General features: G+C 39.2%; 1 protein-coding gene across 1 annotated transcript in view; it reads right to left on the minus strand.

Moving 5' to 3' along the window:
* Positions 1-593: 593 nt before the first annotated feature.
* Positions 594-20,449, minus strand: part of ANO10 (anoctamin 10) — a 156,393-nt gene continuing 136,537 nt past the window's right edge. The window contains exons 12-13 of the mRNA XM_089690671.1: positions 7,521-7,640; positions 594-1,298 (exon numbers count right to left, since the gene is read on the minus strand). Coding sequence (XP_089546797.1) covers positions 1,224-1,298; positions 7,521-7,640 — 195 coding nt within the window. The 3' untranslated portion in view covers positions 594-1,223. The remainder of the gene's footprint in view (positions 1,299-7,520; positions 7,641-20,449) is intronic.

The following is a 20,449-nucleotide window of genomic DNA, read 5'->3' on the forward strand; positions in this document are numbered from 1 at the left end:
TAACACAAGACTTGGAATGCATGCCGGATTTACACAGGGAGATATGTTGTTCCCATATTGGCTACACAGACTGGTGTTGGGGTACAACCACCATATTATGTGAGTGTATTTTTATTTAATTTATGAACCATGGTTCTCAATAAATACTACATTTAGAGCAATTTTATGGAAATTTGTTTTTACATGAGAGCTACTATAAGAAGGGGAGCCTGGAGATCCATCTTATGCAAGCCTACAGTTGGGAATCCATATGTCACTTGATTATTTGACCATCCAGAGTGGAGGTCAACACCTTCTGGTGAGTGGGAAATTCATTTATTACTCACAAGTGGTGGAGAAGAACCTATTGGATCAATGTGACATCCTCCTATGGGACCCTCATTCATTTACAAGTTTTGGACTATACCATACCCTGTATTAGGTTTACTATTACACATGGTGTTGGGAGAGCACTTTATACATATTTGTATTTCATCTGTTATGTTATATGACACATATTTACATGTTGTATTTTATTGAGCAAGCGCCTGTCTATTTGTGGTTTTGTTATTTGGAGTGCTTATTCACTTAATAGGAACAGCTCTCACAACTGCTGCCTTTGGTAGAATTTATAGTTTTATTTTAGTCTGGTTATACAGGCACCACGATATTGTCTTTTTTTGATAGATGATAAAAACTGATGTAAAATGAACTGAACTGAAGTGCAAACTGTTGTAAACAATCTGTATACATTATTTTTTTTCTTAGCAAAAACACGGATAATGCTCATGTGAAAGGACACTAAAGTAAGCAAAAGGGTATAGTGCATTTACGATTAAATACCTCTGTAAGAATAAAGCAGCTGAGGATCTATTTGTAAACCTGAATGATGTATAAAATATTAAGGACAAGTAAACAACCACCTTGCATATAAAACTAAGTACCTGTATTGCACTTCTGCACTCCAGCATTAACTGGATTACAAGTCCCCTGATTCTCCACCAGTTATTTAAGAGTCCAATACACTTCCTATACACAATCAAAGTAATAACCAAAGGAAAGTACAGCAGACATCCCCTACACCATGCATACAACCGTTTACATTACAGAGATAGACGAGAATACATGTAGAGGTGATACATTAAATTGCTTCATCCAGCAAAGCCAATGGCTCTTTGGTGTAGGCAGTAGTGGACAGGTATTGCATTGCACAGTTAAATAGTTTCTTTTATCTTCTTGCTTCTCTAGTTTCCATCCACAAACAGGTTGTCTTTCTCCGAAGTGCTTTCAGTGAGTGATTCATGAGACAGCTTTAATTGCTGGAAAATCACAACAAAAGTTAGAATGAAACAGTGGTCATTTTAGTGAAATCGCAAGATTCTGTTGATACAATTAGAATATATTTTTTGGACATTTATTGTATATTTTAGAATAAAAACCAGTGGAGTTGTAAAGAACAACAGTACCATTATGTACATCTGTAAATTCTTACACCCTTTCCTACACTAGCAATTTTTGTAATGCAACCACATATTTTATAGGAGGGGAAGAAGTCATCCTTCAATGTCTACCTTTTCCAGGTCATCATCTGCATGTCAGGAGACCCCATATAAACAACAGATATCTCTATCCTTAGCTGGAAGCATGTGACAGATTGCAAAGAGACGGCAGTGCTGAAGATGTACATGGCGTCAGGTCTGGGCATTCCATACAGCATTAAACTATTACTCCAATGTATCTACGGTATATGGTTACATTATATAAGCTGCTACACAGCACTGGACCTGAATTTGGAACGTGCATGTAAATGTGTTTTCTTTTAAAGAAATGTATTGTGCCTAGAATAGTGAACATACCAAAGTAAGGCCTTGCTTTACTTTAAAAAATATGTCTGATGTGTACCATACAACCATACAAAACATTTTTGTTTTGATGCAGACTACCCCCAGCAACATACACTTCTTTCATTCATCTTCAACTGGTCTGTTCAGCCAACAGAGAGAAAGGAAAGCCTTGTGTAAGCTTTGAGTCGCACCCTATACAGGACTACGGACTCCTCATGTGACGCCGTAGATTGCTGCAGAGCTATCACATGGAGTAAGTCAAAGGCTCCTCCATTCCTGGAAGTATAAAGTATTTCTGTCAGCTTCCAGTAATGAATGGATCACCGGGTAGTAAAGTAAAGGTAAGTACAGTTGTGCTCAAAAGTTTACATACCCTGGCAGAAATTGTGAAATTTTGGCTTTGATATTGAAAATATGACTGATCATGCCAAAAAATGCTCTTTTATTGAAGAATGATGATCATATGAATCCACTTATTATCAAATATTTGTTTGGCTCCTTTTTAAATCATAATGATAACAGAATTCACCCAAATGGCCATGATCAAAATTTTACATACCCTGGAATGTTTTGCCTTGGTACAGACACACAAGGTGACACACACGGGTTAAAATGCCAATTAGAGGTTAATGTCCCACATCTCTGGCTTTTTAAATTGCAATTTAGTGTCAGTGTATAAATAGTCAATGAGTTTGTTAGCTCTTATGTGGAAGCACTGACTAGGCTAGATACTGAGCCAGATACTGAGCCATGGGGATCAGAAAAGAACTGCGTAACAAGGTAATGGAACTTTATAAAGATGGAAAAGGACATATAAAGATGTCCAAAGCCTTGACTATGCCAATCGGTACTGTTAAATCACCTATTAAGAAGTGGAAAGTTTGGGGATCTCTTGATACCAAGCTAAGGTCAGGTAGACCAAGAAAGATTGCAGCCATAACTGACAGAAGAAGTGTTCGGGATACAAAGGGAAACCCATAGGTAAATCACAAGAAAAATACAGGCTGCTCTGGAAAAAGACAGTGTGGTTGTTTTAAAGGAGCACAATATGATGACACTTCAACAAAAATGAGCTGCATGGTCGAGGTGCCAGAAAGAAGCCTTTACTGCATCAATGACACAAAAAGGCCTGGTTAGGCATGTCAAGGTTTTTCTTTTGAGGTTGCCTGTGGGTGCCCGTTTTTCTTTTGAGGTTGCCTGTGGGTTTTTCTTTGAATCCCAGACAATTCTTCTGTCAGTTATGGCTGCAATCTTTCTTGGTCTACCTGACCTTGGCTTGGTATCAAGAGATCCCCGAACTTTCCACTTCTTAATAGGTGATGTAACAGTACTGATTGGCATATTCAAGGCTTTGGACATCTTTTTATGTCCTTTTCCATCTTTATAAAGTTCCATTACCTTGTTACGCAGGACTTTTGACAGTCCTTTTCTGCTCCCCATGACTCAGTATCTAGCCTAGTCAGTGCTTCCACATAAGAGCTAACAAACTCATTGACTATTTATACACTGACACTAATTGCAATTTAAAAAGCCACAGATGTGGGACATTAACCTCTAATTGGAATTTTAACCCGTGTGTGTCACCTTGTGTGTCTGTACCAAGGCCAAACATTCCAGGGTATGTAAACTTTTGATCATGGCCATTTGGGCGATTTCTGTTATCATTACGATTTAAAAAGGAGCCCAACAACTATTTAACAAATGGCTTCATATGATCATCATCCTTCAATAAAAGAGCATTTTTTGGCATGATCAGTCATATTTGCAATATCAATGCCAAAATTTCACAATTTCTGCCAGGGTATGTAAATTTTTGAGCAAAACTGTATATGTCGTTAGAGATGGAGTGTTAAAGCAAACTAGTTTTTTTGTCTTAAATTTGAAAAAAAGAGTTTATTTCAAGATCCTGAAATCTCTGCTGGCGAAGGACAGTGGGGAGCAAGAAGAATAGGGGGTATAATTAAATCCACTGGAACTCTCAGTTTAAACCAACTTAATACATTCGAGGTGCATCAAAACAAAAACTATTCGAAGTTATACAGTTTGTTTTCTTTCCAAAGCAGCCACAGGCTGAGTGGAAAATCCTAACCCTTGCCAGTTTGGTAGAGAGGAGGACCTTATAATCTGTGGGGAAGCAAGATGTAATTCGGAGGCCTGGGCAAGCAGAGAGAGTGCTGTGCCAGGCGGGAGTGTTAATGTTGGTCAGATTAGAACAGTGAGTGAGAAACTAAACAATACCCTAACAAAAGCAGCAGGCTGAGGAGCATAAACAAGTACTGTATGGTATGTTAACTTACAGTTTACTTAGTTAAAAGGCTTTAAAGAGGAGCTGTGAACTGGACTAGTTAACTGCTTGGCGAGTGTGGGGGGCAGTAATGTGCAGCACGAATGGGTTAATGAACTGCCAATGGTCACTGATGCATTAGTGTACAGTGGCAGTGTTAATTAACCCCTTTTTCCTACAGCATCAATAAATTAATAAACACTGCCACTGTATGCTAACCTATTGTTGCAGAAACTGGCAACAATGCCGTTTTTTTTTTTTTTATTGCAGAAACTGGTAATGAAAAGACATGGTCTCTTCCAAAATTAAAAGGGGTGGGGGGCGCACTTTGCCATTTTCGCCATGGGCACCAGATGACCTTGTCCCAAGACAACTTATATATATTGTATTGAGTTGAACAGCACCATTGAAGATGGGGGCTCCTAATAATTAATAATAATTATAACAGTATAGAATGTCCACCTGCACCTCCAACTTTCATTTCTTCAAAAATATGGAATATGTTCTGTTTATTCACATTATTGCTAAAAATGTACAACTCTGATGAATCACAAGCTGAGGATGTTGACATTTTTCAGTAACAAATTCAAGTGCCATATTACAATACCACACAAATTACAAAAATACCATGAACAAATTAAACCAACCTCAAAGCGGAGTTCCACTCAAAAGTGGAAGCTCCACTTTTCTGCCCCCCCCCCTCCGCTGCCACATTCGGTACCTTTTGGGGGGCAGCAGGTACCTGGTTTTGACAGGTACCCGCTCCCATTTCTGGCTCAGTTCGCCGCACTGAACTAAGCTGGAAGTTCGCCCCTCCACAGCTCTCTGGGACACTTCCAAGGTCCCAGAGGACTGCAACCCATTCACAAAATGCAGTATGCTTCACGCATGCACAGTAGGAAACCGGCAGTGAAGTTGCAAGGCTTCACTGCCAGTTTCCCTTAGTCAAGATTAGTCAATACTGAAGAATCAGCTTGGGTGAGGACACTGCTGGATCCCTGGACAGGTACGTGCCCTAAAATTAAAAGTTACAGTAATTGTAGCTGCTGACATTTAATTTTTTTTTTGGGGGGGGGGCACTTTAACAAATATGTGTAAAAATTACGGTATCTCCCTAAATAAAATTAAGTACCAAAGTATACCCACTAGCATAAATTACACCTTCACCCTAAAAGTGTATAAATCTGTAAATAATCATATGCTACCTATACCATATACATTCTGGAAAAAATATTTAATCAAAAATAAAAAATATCAAAAAGTGTCCATAAACGACAATAAGTCAAAAGTCACCAATTCAGATCAGTGTATAAACATATACTAGTGTCCTTCAAAAATAATAAAGTCACACAGTGATAAATTCAAAAATCCTGGTGTTACAGCCTTCCACGTGAATCCCAGGATCAAAGTAACCTCAAAAAAAGAAAATTTACATGGTGCGTTATCCCTAATAAACCAATATAAACAATACACGGTTAAACATAAAAAAACACTATGAAAAAACTATGTAAAACACACGTGAAAAAAAAAGTGAATGGATGTGTCAACCGTGCCAGTGAATCACTCCCAGTGCAAAATAAGCAACAAACAGCAAGTGTCAATGACTGTGCACACTTCTAATGTGTAAGGAGTGAATACCCTTACCAAATGGAATTCATAATCACACCTTATAAAACCATCAGGATAAGAAACAATTCTAAAGAATACACTCCACCGAGGAAATCGTTTTAGGATGTCATCACAGCCTTATGGATAAATCTCCCTGGTGTCACCTGGGTAAAGCAAGCCTGTGTACTCCTTACTCCTTACTCCTTCTAATACCAAGCTCCACCGATGCACAACATATATGGAACAAAATATAGTGTAATACCGCAATACACCATTAAACCATACTTTACTAATGTGCTTACATTGTTACAATCTTTAAAAACGCCATTTCACAAATATTTCAAACCTCTGGGAAGTCCTGGTATCATCCACGAGTGTTTGAAAGGATTTGGCAGTAACCAAGATGGCATCTCTGTCACTTCCGGCTCTGTGTGTGTCTGACGTCATTTCCCTTGACGCGTTTCGTCATCAGACTTAGTCATAAGGGATGCGGTCGTCAGACAGGAAGGTTCTACTTATACTCCTCCTCAACATGGCGCCGAGACCAAAGCCGCCACGTTAGAGCAGGGAGTAATGCCAGTAGCATACGGTACTTAATAGCAGAGGTATAGCAACACGGCGGCTTCCATATCGATTTCCCTCCATAGTGGAACAGGTATACACTTCACTAAATGATTCAAGGACTTAGAATAAGATGACCCTCAAGTCGCCACTGTATATACCATACAGCGTGAGCCTATGTCATCTACCTAAGCCTCCCATAGAGGGTGCTAGAAACATAAATTATATAGATTACCTATACTCCTATTAATCATCTCTATATCCTAGAGGGAATTATCAACAAAATATTAAAATACTTCATTAAGTAATGCAAAATATGACAATCATAGATCTCCCTATGTCTAAAAAAAATTAATAATTAAAAAAACACAACAATGACATTAATAAATCTACATGGATCTAAAATATCCCATATGATACTGATACTAATTTATCCATTAAATACACTCTTCGATATTATTAAAAAATTTATTAGATTATAATAAAAACCTCAAATAATATATATATAGAAAAATTATATATATAGAAAAATACCCAAAATCCAATATTATGATCACCCTACCTAATATACTCTCCATTATGTGACCATAAAAGGACATGAACATAATTATTTTACAATATAATAAATAAAATAAATATTCTATAATATATCTCCTAAAACCAATAAAATATTATATATATTATATAATATTATAAAACTAAATAAAAAGAATCACTTCCATACCCTGCTCCATTCATTAAAAATTTGAAATAAAACAGTTCAAATCTAAATCTACATTTAAACCATTTGGTCTTACAGTATGAAGCTCATATATCCAAAATGTTTCATTTTGGGAGATTGCTTTTATTTTATCTCCACCCCTCCAATGAGCTTCTATTCTATCAATTCCACAGAATCTAGCAAATGGCTCTAGATTTAAACATGTTGCAGAGCCAAGAAAGCTAACTTTTCAATGGAAGTGGCTATTTTGTAAATCTCATTAATAATTACCCTGAATGACCCAGTGAGCTGATAACCTGATTCACCTTTTGTCTAAAAGATAATTTCCCAGCTGTCCCTATTTTGATAAGCCAGTCCTGATTGTTTGATCTTAGTGGGTTAGAAAAGTGTGTGCTTGTGCTACAGTAAAGAGCTGGATATTTTAGAACTGGACAAGGCTTGAAACTATCAAAGATTCAGAATCCATCTTGTTTTCATGATACTTTAGTCTGCCTTTCATTTTGTGTGATTTGTTTTCCCTTACCTGTTTCTCTTTAAGAGCTTCCATGGACTCAAATTCCAGCCGGGCCAATTTTATCCGGATGTCGTATGGCTGGTCAGGAATCACAAAGGCCAAGATACACTTCAGAGCTAATAGTGCGTGCTGCAAAAATAAGAAAAAGATTAAACTGCCAATTCCTAATATTCCTGACCTGCTGTAAAAAGTCAGCCTCATGTACCGAAACAATAGGGAAGGACAAAACATGGTTGTCAAAATTTTCTAAACAGGGCAAAAAATGATTGATACAGATTTGATCCTTTACTACAGGTAATATAGATATGTTTGAATTCTTGCTCTGTATACATATCTGCTGTTACTGCATCTCAAAGTCTGGTCCACATTCCTGGCATGACTACAAAGAAGGCCAGGAGAAAGCTGGCTGCCTGATGTCTGGGACAGTCAGAGTTGAAGCTCAATTCCACAAGTGAAAGCTCCTGCTGATGCCTACAAGTTTACATGCAGAGGCAAAGCAGGATTCCACATACAGCTACCCTCCACACTTTACCTATTCACTGCACAGCCTAGGGGGCTGCCTGTTTAGGGAGTATGTGATATGAGAGTTGGGTATGTCACAGGTTCAGGAAGAGCATCCGTGGATTACACTACTACACGAAAGTAGATCAGAAAGCCACAGTGCTATGCACAGCACAATGATTTACAAACTTTAAAAATAATAAAATATAATTTTATCCACATTTGCATGTTTGTGCATTTAACAATAATTTACTTTTTTGGTTCAGTTACACTTGAAGTTATAACTTAAAGCAGAACTCTGGTCAAAAATAGATAAAGGTCATACTCACTTAACCCAACAATTCTCCGGAAAACTGCGCTTCCCCACGGTCCAGCGGTGGACAGTTCCTGGCTGTGGAGCATGCTGACGTCAAGAACAGTCCATTTACAAGACCGCTGGGGGAGGGGGGCGTAGAAGTCGAAGGGACCAATCTTGTATGGGGAGGATTGGTGGGTCAGGTGAGTATATCTCTGCTGTTCTCTCCCCTACAGCGTAACTAGCAGTTAACCCATGCAGTGTGGGCACAGCCCCACTGCACAGGCATTCTACTTTAAAATGTTTTGTTCTGGGAATAAGTTTTTTACAAGATAGAGTTTGTTATACCATATAACAAATACATGTAAATGTATCTATAAAAGTACACCATCATTCCCAGTGTTTCAGTATCCAAAAGACATTAATTAAGGCGATTTTCCACTTTTGCCACCAAATTGGGGTGGCACCTATTTTATATTTGTTGCATATTCTCATTCACATAGAATATTTTTTTAAAATCCACTGCTTACATTGTTACAGCTTTTTACGTGCTTAAATATTCTACCGATCTTTTCCTTCTATGTAATGTTAAAAAAGGGCTCAAAGTCCATTGGGGCACTGTATGGTAATGTACGTTATATCAGTCTATCCCCGCTTTGAAATTGTTCAGAATACCTTACAGTTCTCTCTCTCTCTCTCTCTATATATATATAATCTTTATATATAAAATATAGGTTTTATTATTTTTAAGTATGCTGTGTAAAACATGAACACATAACAAACAAAGTAGGGTTTTCTCAAGTTTGACATTAAAAGTGGAAATACACTTCAAGCTGCCATCTCCATATATTATAAATCAATAGTGGGTGGGCTGTCTATCAGCACAATTTCTAGGTACCTACATCCCAAACATATATAAAACACAGAGGAAATTTCTGACTTTACTGGTACCAACTTTCTATATGTTTATGGAAACCAGTGATTATTTTCACTGTTAAACATTGTATGTATTTCTATAATTAAAATGGCAGAATTCTTAAAAGATATTGTGGGTGATTTAGTAAAGGCAAACAGAAAGTGTACTTTGCAAGTGCAGTTGCTCCAGAGCTTAATAAATGAGGGGAGGCTCTGCTGACTTCCATCATCCAATCATGTGTAAGCAAAATTGTTTTTTTTTTTCATTTTTATTTTTCTTGACTGTGATTGGGTATTTTTTGCAAAGTGAAGCTTCACCTCATTTACTGAGCTCTGGTGCAATTGCACTTGCAAAGTGCACAGTACATTTGCCTTTAGTAGATTGTAAGCTCGAAAGAAGAGGGCCCTCAATCCCCTCATGTTTTGCATTGTATTGGTATTGTTCTGTCACATGTTCTGTCCCCCTTTGTAATGTACAGCGCTGAGCGAACTATTGGCACTTTATAAATACTGTATAATAATAATAATAATAATAATAATAGTAAATCAACCCCCACACATCTATTTAGTAACAACTCTACAAATGGAGGAAACAACCTCCAACACCTCTACAACTCTCCAAATCGACTTCAGCCACATCACTTAAACTTTAGAGCTTATATTACTGTATTTACTATAAAAAAATGACATATTACATATTGTGGATGTTTGGGTGGTGAATGGAGTTGGAATTCTCTTCTCTATGTATTTCATAGACTTGTGAACACTTATTCAGGAGCTACCAGAGGTATATGTATGATCAAAGGCTATGTTCCAAGAAAAAATGTTTTATTACATACTTCTGTCAGGGCCGCCCAGAAGGGATAAATCTCTAACTCTCCAAGTTCAGTCAGCCATTGACAGTACATCATGAAGAATTCAATAATATGCGAGTATTTGTTAGAAATGTCTCTAAACCCCAAATGTAAAACTAAACTTACAATACAAAAAAAAGATGTTGGCATGGTTCTACTATCTGTAAGAAATTCAATTCTGACTGAACTTCAATTATAGTGAACTGCTATAAATATATAACTTACTTGAAAGAAATAATGAATATATCTTTCTTTCTTTTACACAGCAGTTTCCAATTTCTCATACAAAATGTGCCATAGTTACTGTAGTTCACCAAGACTCTAATGACTAACATCGTGAAAAAAAATCAGATAATAGAATGTCTCTTGATTTGCAGGCTATAATTTTTTGATACAAAACCAGCCATTGACACAGAGTGTGCTAAAGGATATAATTTCATATTCAAGGTGTAACATGTTACTAAATCAGCAGCCCCTGCACCCTCGTTATGACAGAGATCTTCTCCCTGCTCCTGCTGTCACGATTTGAATATAGCGCGACCATGCGGGGCTCCGTCCACACTGCTGTGTCTTTCATTCACAGTTCTACAACTGCAAATACCGTCAACCATTGTGGCTGATGGCTTCCAGTTCTCAATGAACTACGAGAGCACCGGTGAGCGCTCTAGTAGCTCATTGAGTCTTCCTGCAATTCAGTAACAGCCTGCCCGTATGACGTATGGTCAGACTGACAGTCTGCAGGTGCCTGACATTGCACCCACAATCTGCTGATCATGAGTTCAATGCTTTGCAGGCTCCTAAGCCCACTGGCATTCTAAACGAGGGACAGTCATGAGTTATAAAATGCATTTGTTACAGCTGAAGAATTAATGATAGTTTTCACTTGAGCCATATTTCAGTTGTCAGGATGCATGTAATTTAAAGATGAACTTGAGGAATTATCTACATTGCATACTGTCAGCTGGGCACAATGTATGCATGCATACCTCATACCTGATTTGCCATCTGTGAAGTTGAAAATCAATGCAGTAGTGGCAGCATTACTACAGTGCTAGCTACAATGTTTCTGGTCCTGTATTAGTTCTTTGGGAACATCTTTTCTGCACATTGACCTTAGAGGTTTTGCTTGCTCGGCACTGCCACTATGTATAGAATGCCTTGCATTTGTTCAATTGATATGAGGAGTTCTCTGATTGAAAAAAGTGGAAAGGAGGGGATATGATGTCACAATCTCCACCTCCTCCAATTAGAGAATTACTTGCTTTCATTGAAAAAAAAATGTGCTGTGCTGGGCAAGTCCCCTACAGTGTTCATGTGCAGAGGGGAAGTTGCTTGCAAAGAATTTCAGCAATACCGGGATCATGGTCATCACTGTAGCAGCACCAACACCACTATAGTGATTCTTAGCTTCCGCAGTAGCCCATCAGGTTTGAGATATGCTTACATGGTGCAAGCTGGACCAATGTAAGTATACCATACAGACCATTCCTGGAGTTCAGCTTTATATCCATTGTCATGCTTATAGCATATTTTACTTCAGAAGTAGATACATCAACTAACGTGGCTGTTAATAAAAGGGTCAATTATGGTACTCAGGCTGTTAATGAGTACACCTTGTAGGTAAAACAATCACATTCAAGGCAAGAAGTAATCATCTTCAATATAGATTTTACAACTACCTGCCTCTACACCTTACATTAAAAAAAGGGAAGGAAGAAGAGAATCATGTGTATCCAGCTTCAGTTCCTCAGGTATCTCCATGACTAAGCTTGGGCAAAATGCGTGAGTGGTGTGGCCTCAACAGAGCCAGGGCTGAGGCTGCTTTTACTTTAGTGACTGTTGGGTTGTGATGGTGTGGGTTATTCAGTTCTTTCTCTTTTCTACATACCATATATATTGAGCCAGCACAGGCTCTTCCCATGCCTGCACCCCCAGTGTAATTCTTTGGATTTAGATATACAGGAATCTGGTACGGAATCCCAGTTCTTTGGTGCACCAGATCCAGTTTGTCAGGCAAGTCACATGAGTACAGTGCCAGGTCCTGGTGAAAATAAGGGTGGACATACGTCTCCCTGTCCAATGCCTTTGGGGAGTAATCTGTCCTGCCTATAGTCTACCTTAGAAAGCTGTCACAATCTTTCGTTACTGTAGAAAAATCAGCTTTATCCTAAAAAAGCATGCACACAGACAGGAGTTATTATAATGTTTGCTTGCTCCACTTCTATGTGGAGGAAATAGAAACCAAAAGATGGTGGCACTTCAAAGAAGCATATAGAAGAAGAGTCCTTTTTAGAAGGGAGCCATTCTCTTATCCAAGCAAAATGTTCAAGAGGGGTGCAGGTGCAGTTATAGGTAAAGAAACCCTTTAACAGAAAAAGGGGGGCAAATAAAGAAAAACAAAAAGGAAATAATCATTTACAAAGCTGTATAGGTGTTTTGACAACAACGTTAATATCAAGATTTAATATATCTCAGCAGGGTCCTGGGTATTTTTATAACCTCTCTACAATAAATCATGAACCATCTTCATATAGAGCTGGCAGATTGTCAATGGGCCATTAGTTTTAACAATCCAGCTTTTATGCACTTCATTGTAGATTTTGTTTTATTATTCACAAAACAAGCATCCATTAGGGAGATTGTAGTTAATTCAGCTTGCTTCTTCTGCTATCAACATGCATACAAAAATGAATCCCTGAAGTACACTTGATTGAGGCACATTAAACCAATACTGTATTAAAAGGTACAGTACTGTGCAAAAGTTTTAGGCAGGTGTAAAGAAAGGCTGTAAAGTAAGAATTCTTTCAGAAATATATAGTATGTTAATTGTTTATTTTTATCAAATTTACAAAATGCAAAGTGAGTGAACAAAAGAAAAATCTAAATCAAATTAATATTTGATGTGACTACCATTTGGCTTCAAACCAGAATAAATTCTTACACTTGCACACTTTGTACACTTGCAAAAAGTAAGGGATTTTGTAGGATCAGAGTCAGGTGTATGATCAACTAATTACACAAAGCAGGTGCTAATGATCACCAATTTGATATGTAGGCTGAAACACAGTCATTTGGTGAAACAGAAAAACTGTGTAAGAGGCCTGAAACTGGACGAGGAACAGCCAAACTCGGCTACTAAGGTGAGGATATGGAAGAGATATTAAGACTGAGCACAGCAACAAAAAATAAGGTAGTTATACTGCACCAGCAAGGTCTCTCCCAGGCAAAGATTTCAAAGCGGACTGGGGTTTTAAGATGTGCTGTTGATGCTCTTTTCAAGAAGCACAAATGGGCAATGTTGAGGACCATAGACACAGTGGTTTGCCAAGGAAACAATGCAGCAGATGAAAGGCACATCATGCTTACTTCCCTTCAACATCAGGTGTGCAGCAGTGTCAACAGCATAAAAATACAGGAAACCAGTGGGACCCAGGTACACCCATCTACTGTCCGGAGAAGTCTGGTCAGAAGTAGTGAAGAATTGCGGCCAAAAAAAAAAATCACACCTTCAATGTGGAAACAAAGCTAAGCACTCAATTATGTTCAAAAACATAGGAATTGGGGTGCAGAAAAAAGGCAGCAGGTGCTCTAGATTGACAAGTCAAAAACTTAAATGTTTGGCTGTAGCAGGAGGCAGTTTTTTCACTGAAGGGCTGGAGAGCGGTAAAATATGGAGTTTCTGTAGGCAACAGTGAAGCATGGTGGAGGTTCCTTGCAAGTCTGGGGCTGCATTTCTACAAATGGAGTTGGGGATTTGGTCAGGATCAATGGTGTCCTCAATGCTGAGAAATACAGGAAGATACTTTTCAATCATGCCATACCATCAGGGAGGCATGTGACTGACCCAAGATTTATTCTGTCGCAGTACAACAACCCCAAACATGCAGCCTGCCTGAGATTATATGAAAAGACAGAATTTGAGGGAGCCTACATCGATAGATTATGTGGCTAGTTCTCCAAGATGTCTGGAACAACCTTCCTGTCGATCTCCCTCAAAAGCTCTATGCAAGTGTACCTAGAAGAATTGATGCTGTTTTGAAGGCAAAGGGTGGTCACACCAAATATTGGTTTGATTTGGATTTCCCTTCTGTTCATTTACTTTACTCCATTTTGTTACTTGATAAAATAAACTAAACTATTAAAACTTCTATTTCTGCAGGCATTCTTATTTTACAGCATTTTTTCACACCTGTCTAAAACGTTTACACAGTAGTGTATACTCCAAGTTAAAACTGAAATTGAAACCTTGAGATTCATATGGGGAGCACAGCATTTCTGCTGAGTTATATCTGCTTTTAATCTAGACAGGGCTGTACTGCATGCATCAGTCCACCTGTTTTTGCTTCTGTGTGTAATCTGGTGAAACTGGAACACACCTACTGGAGATGCCCAAGCATAAGTCTTCTTGCTGCCAGTGTGCACATGGGGGATTAAACAGAACTCTAAATGTACAACTTGCTGACCACAACAGTACATTGGCTGCTGGCTGGTGGTTCCCCCAGGCACCATGTCATATCCCTAAGTCATGGTGCTCATTTGCACTGTGCACCTCCCATGGGCATGCAGCAGCCAGCACTGCAACCACTTTGTCCACTAGACATGGAATCGGGCTACTGTGAGTGGGCCAGGTTCCACATGATCGCCGTGTGATCACGTCACATGGTAAACAATGGTCATGAATGGAATCTATTCACAACATCATTGTTTACTACTGTGTGTGATCTGTGATTGGCCACCAGTGATCACATGGTATGTGAACCAATCACAGCAACCTGTACTGTGTGATAGCTGTGAGCCAATCACAGCATCACAATAGTAAACGAGTCATGAATGAAAGCCATTCATGACACCTAAAATGATTGCTGTTATAGTGATTATCACAGTAAAAAGCAACCCCTGATCATTCCGCCCCCTCCAGAGTAGTACAGCGTAACTAGTGACACTGAACAACTCTGATGACAGTATGTAAAACAAATTGTAAAGAAAAAAAAAAACATTTATTTATTTTTAACATACTGTCGTAACTACGTATAACTCGTTATGTGTATAAAAGACACCTGTCCACAGTATCTCTTTCTTCCATTCAAACTTCACCACCATGGACAAGACCAAAGAGATTTCAAAGGACATCAGGGACAAGGTTGTAGACCAGCACGGCTGGCTGGAATGGGCTACAAGACCATCAGCAACAAGCTTGGTGAGAAGGAGACAACTGTTGGAGCGATTATTCACACATGGAAGAAATACAAATTAACCATGGAATAAGGATGATCATGACAAAAGTGAGCGATCAGCCCAGAACTACACGGGTGGAGTTTGTGAATGATCTCCAGGCAGTTGGGACTACATTCAAAGAAACCACTGGTAACAGTACTCTGCCATGGATTGAAATCCTGCAGCACCCTCAAGGTCTAAAGTTTGCCAATGAACATCTAAATGATTCAGAGAATGATTGAGAGAAAGAGCTGTGGTCAGATGAGACCAAAATTGAGCTCTTTGGCATTAACTCAACTCGCTATGTTTGGAGGAAGAAAAATGCTGACTATGACCCTAAGAACACCAATTCTTAGTCAAGCACGGAGGTGGAAACATTATGCTTTAGGGCTGATTTTCTGCTAAAGGTACAGGCTGACTTTGCCGCATTGAGGGGTCAATGGACGGGGCCATGTATTGCAAAATCATGGATGAGAACCTTTTTCCCTCAGCCAGAACACTGAAGATGGGTTGTGGATGGGTCTTCCAGCATGATAATGACCCAAAACATACCGCCAAAGCAACAAAGGAGTGGCTCAAGAAGAAGCACAGTAAAGTCTTGGAGTAGCCTATCCAGTCTCCAGACCCTAATCCTATAGAAAATGTACGGAGGGAGTTAAGGTCATTAAGGTCATGGAGTTGCCAAGTGACAGCCAAGAAACCTTAAGGATTTAGAAATGATCTGTAAGAAGAGTGGAATAAAATCCCTCCTGAGATGTGCGCAAACTTGGTAACCAACTACAAGAAATGTCTTATCTCTGTGCTTGCCAACAAGGGTTTCTACAACAAGTACTAATTCATAGTTTGCTTGGCGATCAAATACTTATTGTACTCACTGAACTGCAACTCAATTTATAACATTTTTATCATGTTTTTTTCTGGATTTTCAGTTGATATTCTGTCTCGATCATTTAAAATACACCTGTGATACAAATTTATAGACCCTTCATTTATTTGTAAGTGGGAAAACTTGCAAAATCTGCAGGGGATCAAATAATTATTTTCCCCACTGTGAAAGACAGGGTTGTGTGGAGTAAACAGATACCCAACATGCCAAACCTAAATTTGTGTGAGCCTATGAAATGGTGACAAACGTCAGCACCCTATATTTTCTATAGGTGACGCTTTAAAGCATGTGCTAGGATTATTGCACTCACCCTAGTGTGAACAGCAATATGTAACATGTGTATCGCCATGGATACAACTCAACATTTTCTTCACTTCATTTCTCACAGCACAACAGTAAACCTGGCCATGCATGTCAGAGCTTAATAAGAAAAATCACTCAACTTCCCCATCCACGCTAAACAGAATGGATGGACAAATCTGCAGTGGTCATGACTGTACTCTGATAGCTGCAGGTTGGATGCAGACACTGCTTCAACAAAGATGTTTCACCAGGCTCCTCTGAAAAAAAAACTGATCTAAAAATCGACTTTTGTCAGGATAGTCAGTACCAACAGAACCACTCATGGGTCAAAATTTGGTCTACGTATTGGCAGCTTTAGTAGGAGAAGGAAAGTACTCTCTTGGACAGTAATCACAGAAACTAGTGTGCCCGATGGAAGATTTCCTATTACTTTTGCAGTGAAAACTCCAAAATTTGTATTTCCCTTTATTTTCTCTTTAACTTTTGTTAGGGTTTTGTCATATTTTTACTTAGTGATCGGACCAGAAATGCACCTCCTGCCTAAGGCTCATTTACACTTGCTTCAACTTCAACACACATTAAAGCACCTACCGCTTCAATATGTTTTTTTGATGTGTATTCGATGCTTCAATGATGCTTCAGTGATGATTCAATCATTTTTTGAAGCTTTAATGAAGCTTGGCAAATGCCCTATGTGTGTGTGTTTATTTTCTATTTATGTTAAAAGGGCCCAGTAGAACCCCAGTTCAATAGTATCCCAATCAGCAGATCTCCAGCTCATTAGTACCTCTGTTCAGCAGATCCCCAGCTCATTAGTACCTCTGTTCAGCAGACCACAGCTCATTAGTACCTCTGCTCAGCAGATCCCCAGCTCATTGGTACCCTCATTCAGCAAATTCCCAGCTTACTAGTACCCTTGTTCAGCAGATCGCCTGCTCAGTAGTACTCCCAGCGCTACTGATGCCTCGCTCAGTAGTAACCCCCAGCTCTACTGATCCCCCACTTAGTAGTAACCTCCAGCTTTGCTGATCCCCTACTCAGTAGTAACCCCCAGCTCTGCTGATCCCCCACTCAGTAGTAACCCCCAGCTCTGCTGATCCCCCACTCAGTAGTAACCCCCAGCTCTGCTGATCCCCCACTCAGTAGTAACCCCCAGCTCTGCTGATTCTCTGGTTTGCTGTTCCTCCTCTCTCTGGTCCCCTCTCACCTCCTGCTATATTGCTCCACTCTGTGCAGCCCATGTGACAATGCTAGTTTCTTCTGCTCCAGTCCCCCAGCTCTACTGATCCTCTGCGGCTCAGTCCTCTCTCTCCAGTCCCTGCTCACCTTTTGCTATAGCGTTACCATGTTGCACACCATGTGTGCCGTCTGTTCTGCTCTGGTCCGGACCCCGTTTACCTTCCTGCTGCTCCAAGCTGCACACCAAATGTGACATCTGCACCAAACACTCCCAGAATACATACACATGAACCGGAAGTGACTGCTGATGATGTCTGAGAGCCAGCTGTACAATATCAGAAAAACTAAAAAAAAAGCCTGCCTGGAAGAATGGAGGCTGTTATAGCCACAAACCACAAAGAGGAGGGGGGGGGGGTTGGGGGAGACAGTGGTTGGAAAGGCTCAGTGGCAACATGCCTATGATTTGCAATTGGATGTCTTTGTTTTCCTGTAAAAAAAGACAGATAGCATAGTGACATAATGAATTAAACTTGTTGGAAAAAAAAAAAAAAAGGTATGTTCCACTAGTTAGCTGGACATTGATAAACCAGGAGAGGGATGTCTTAAAAGTTCATCTAGGTATTATGTCAGGTGTCCACAAAACTTTAACAGTATAGTGTATGAACTAGAAATATATTTTATGTTGTTCCTGAAAGCATAACCTGTTATTCAGTGAAAAATGAGACAGAAAAGCCTTTGATATAATATATATAAATATTGCATTTATTTCCAATATATTACTTTCCTCATTAGTACACATATTTTGAAGTTAAAAGTCCAAAGTGGCTCTATTAGCTTTAAATGTGGATGGAAAGGTACACTTTTTGGATTCTCAGTGCATCTTGGGATATCTCATGCCTGCAATACCTCCAAAACAAAGCAAAACTAAAACTGAATAAAAGCCTCTCAAAAGCTGCAGGTGCTGCAAGCAAGCTTTGTCGCAGACTTCTATGGAGGCTTCAGGGACGCTTTGCTGCTTAGTCTGCTATCATAAAAGAAAGAAAAAGCCTGAAAAAAAAACAAATTCAACCACCACATTCAGGGACTGGTAAGCTGCATTTTTTTTGGGTTAATACTGCTTTAATTACCGAACATCAAACTGAATTACTGCGCTGCAACAGAAAGTTTCTGGATGTTTATGTTTTCTTCTTAATAATTAAAACACTAGGGTGCAAACTGATGGCATAAAAATGTACTAAATCAAAGCTGCAAACATTTTGCTGTTCTTGTGGAGCCAGATATTAAAGGCTTTGTGTAGCTAAATAGATTCATCATTTTGATCTCAAAGCTGTCCTTGAAGTTCAGATCTGCACACCAGCAGATTGCTAATTTGCAAGGTATATGGGAATATTAAGATCCAAGGACTTCTGGCACAACAGTGCTATTCCAGGAAATGCATTTCATTAGGAGAACACCAGAAACAGAACAGCCATTTAGCAATTCCTAATTGGTGGCACATTCACTAAAATTCTGTTCTTCACATCCAGCCACAATACACAATGCAGAAAAGTAAAACACCAATGCAAGCGAACTGCTATCAGTGGCACAATAAACATGTCCTAGAGAAGCAATGGGAAGACAGTTGGCACAGAAGTAATTTTTCTGCAGGTTTTATGCTTTAGCCTTCAGGAATCATATATGAATTTAATTCTAGCATTCAAAAGGATGAAACACACAACCTTCTATATCCTAAACACAATGTACTCCTCACTCTTATCTCTTAAAACTGTGTTGTGTTGTGTCTATAGTATTCAAAATGCTACTTTAGAAAATCATAGTACCCTTCTGGTCCCATCCACATTGTTGCAGTTCATTAATGCACATTCTTTTTGAACAGGCTGTCAACACAATAGAATATAAGTAAAAGTTTACTGACACTATTTTTTTTTCCAACACAACGCGATATAACGCCCATAGCACTCACCCATGGATTCTGCTGCACTGTTAACACAGATTAATGGAAGTGGAAAGCCTAAAGTTTACCATATACCTCTATATCAATGTATGTGTACATATGTATTTAAGAAATATATATACATTATATTTCCAAAAGTATTGGGACATCGAAATCATTGGATTCAGGTGTTCCAATCATCTCCAAGGCCACAGCTGTATAAATCAAACACCTAGGCATGCAGACTGCTTCTACAAACATTTGTGAAAGAATGGGTCGCTCTCAGGAGCTCAGCGAATTCAAGCGTGGTACCGTGATAGGTTGCTACCTGTGCAATAAGTCCATCCATGAAATCTCCTTGCAACTAAATATTCTACGGTAAACTGTTAGTGGTATTATAACAAAGTGGAAGCAACTGGAAACAACAGCAACTCAGCCACAAAGTGGTAGGCCACACACAATGACAGAGTGAGGTCAGTAAACGCTGAAGCGCACAGTGTGCAGAAGTTGCCAACTGTCTGCAGAGTCAATAGCTAAAGACCTTCTAACTTCATGTGGCCTTCAGATTAGCACAACAACAGTGTGTAGAGAGCTTCATGAAATGGGTTTCCATGGCCGAGCAGCTGCATCCAAGCCTTACATCACCAAGTGCAATGCAAAGCGTCGGATGCAGTGGTGTAAAGCACGACGTCACTAGACTCTAGAGCCGTGCAGATGTGTTCTCTGGAGTGACCAATCACGCTTCTCTGCCTGGCAATCTGATAGAAGTGTCTAGGTTAGACGTTTGCAGGAGAATGGTACTTGCCTGACTGCATTGTGTCAAGTAAAAAAAAAAAAGCTTTAACCAGTGCTCTGCTG

Source organism: Staurois parvus, unplaced genomic scaffold (assembly GCF_062004578.1).
Source record: "Staurois parvus isolate SC_StPar_1 unplaced genomic scaffold, SC_StPar_1.0 ptg000021l, whole genome shotgun sequence".
In the NCBI taxonomy this organism is placed as follows: Eukaryota; Metazoa; Chordata; class Amphibia; order Anura; family Ranidae; genus Staurois; species Staurois parvus.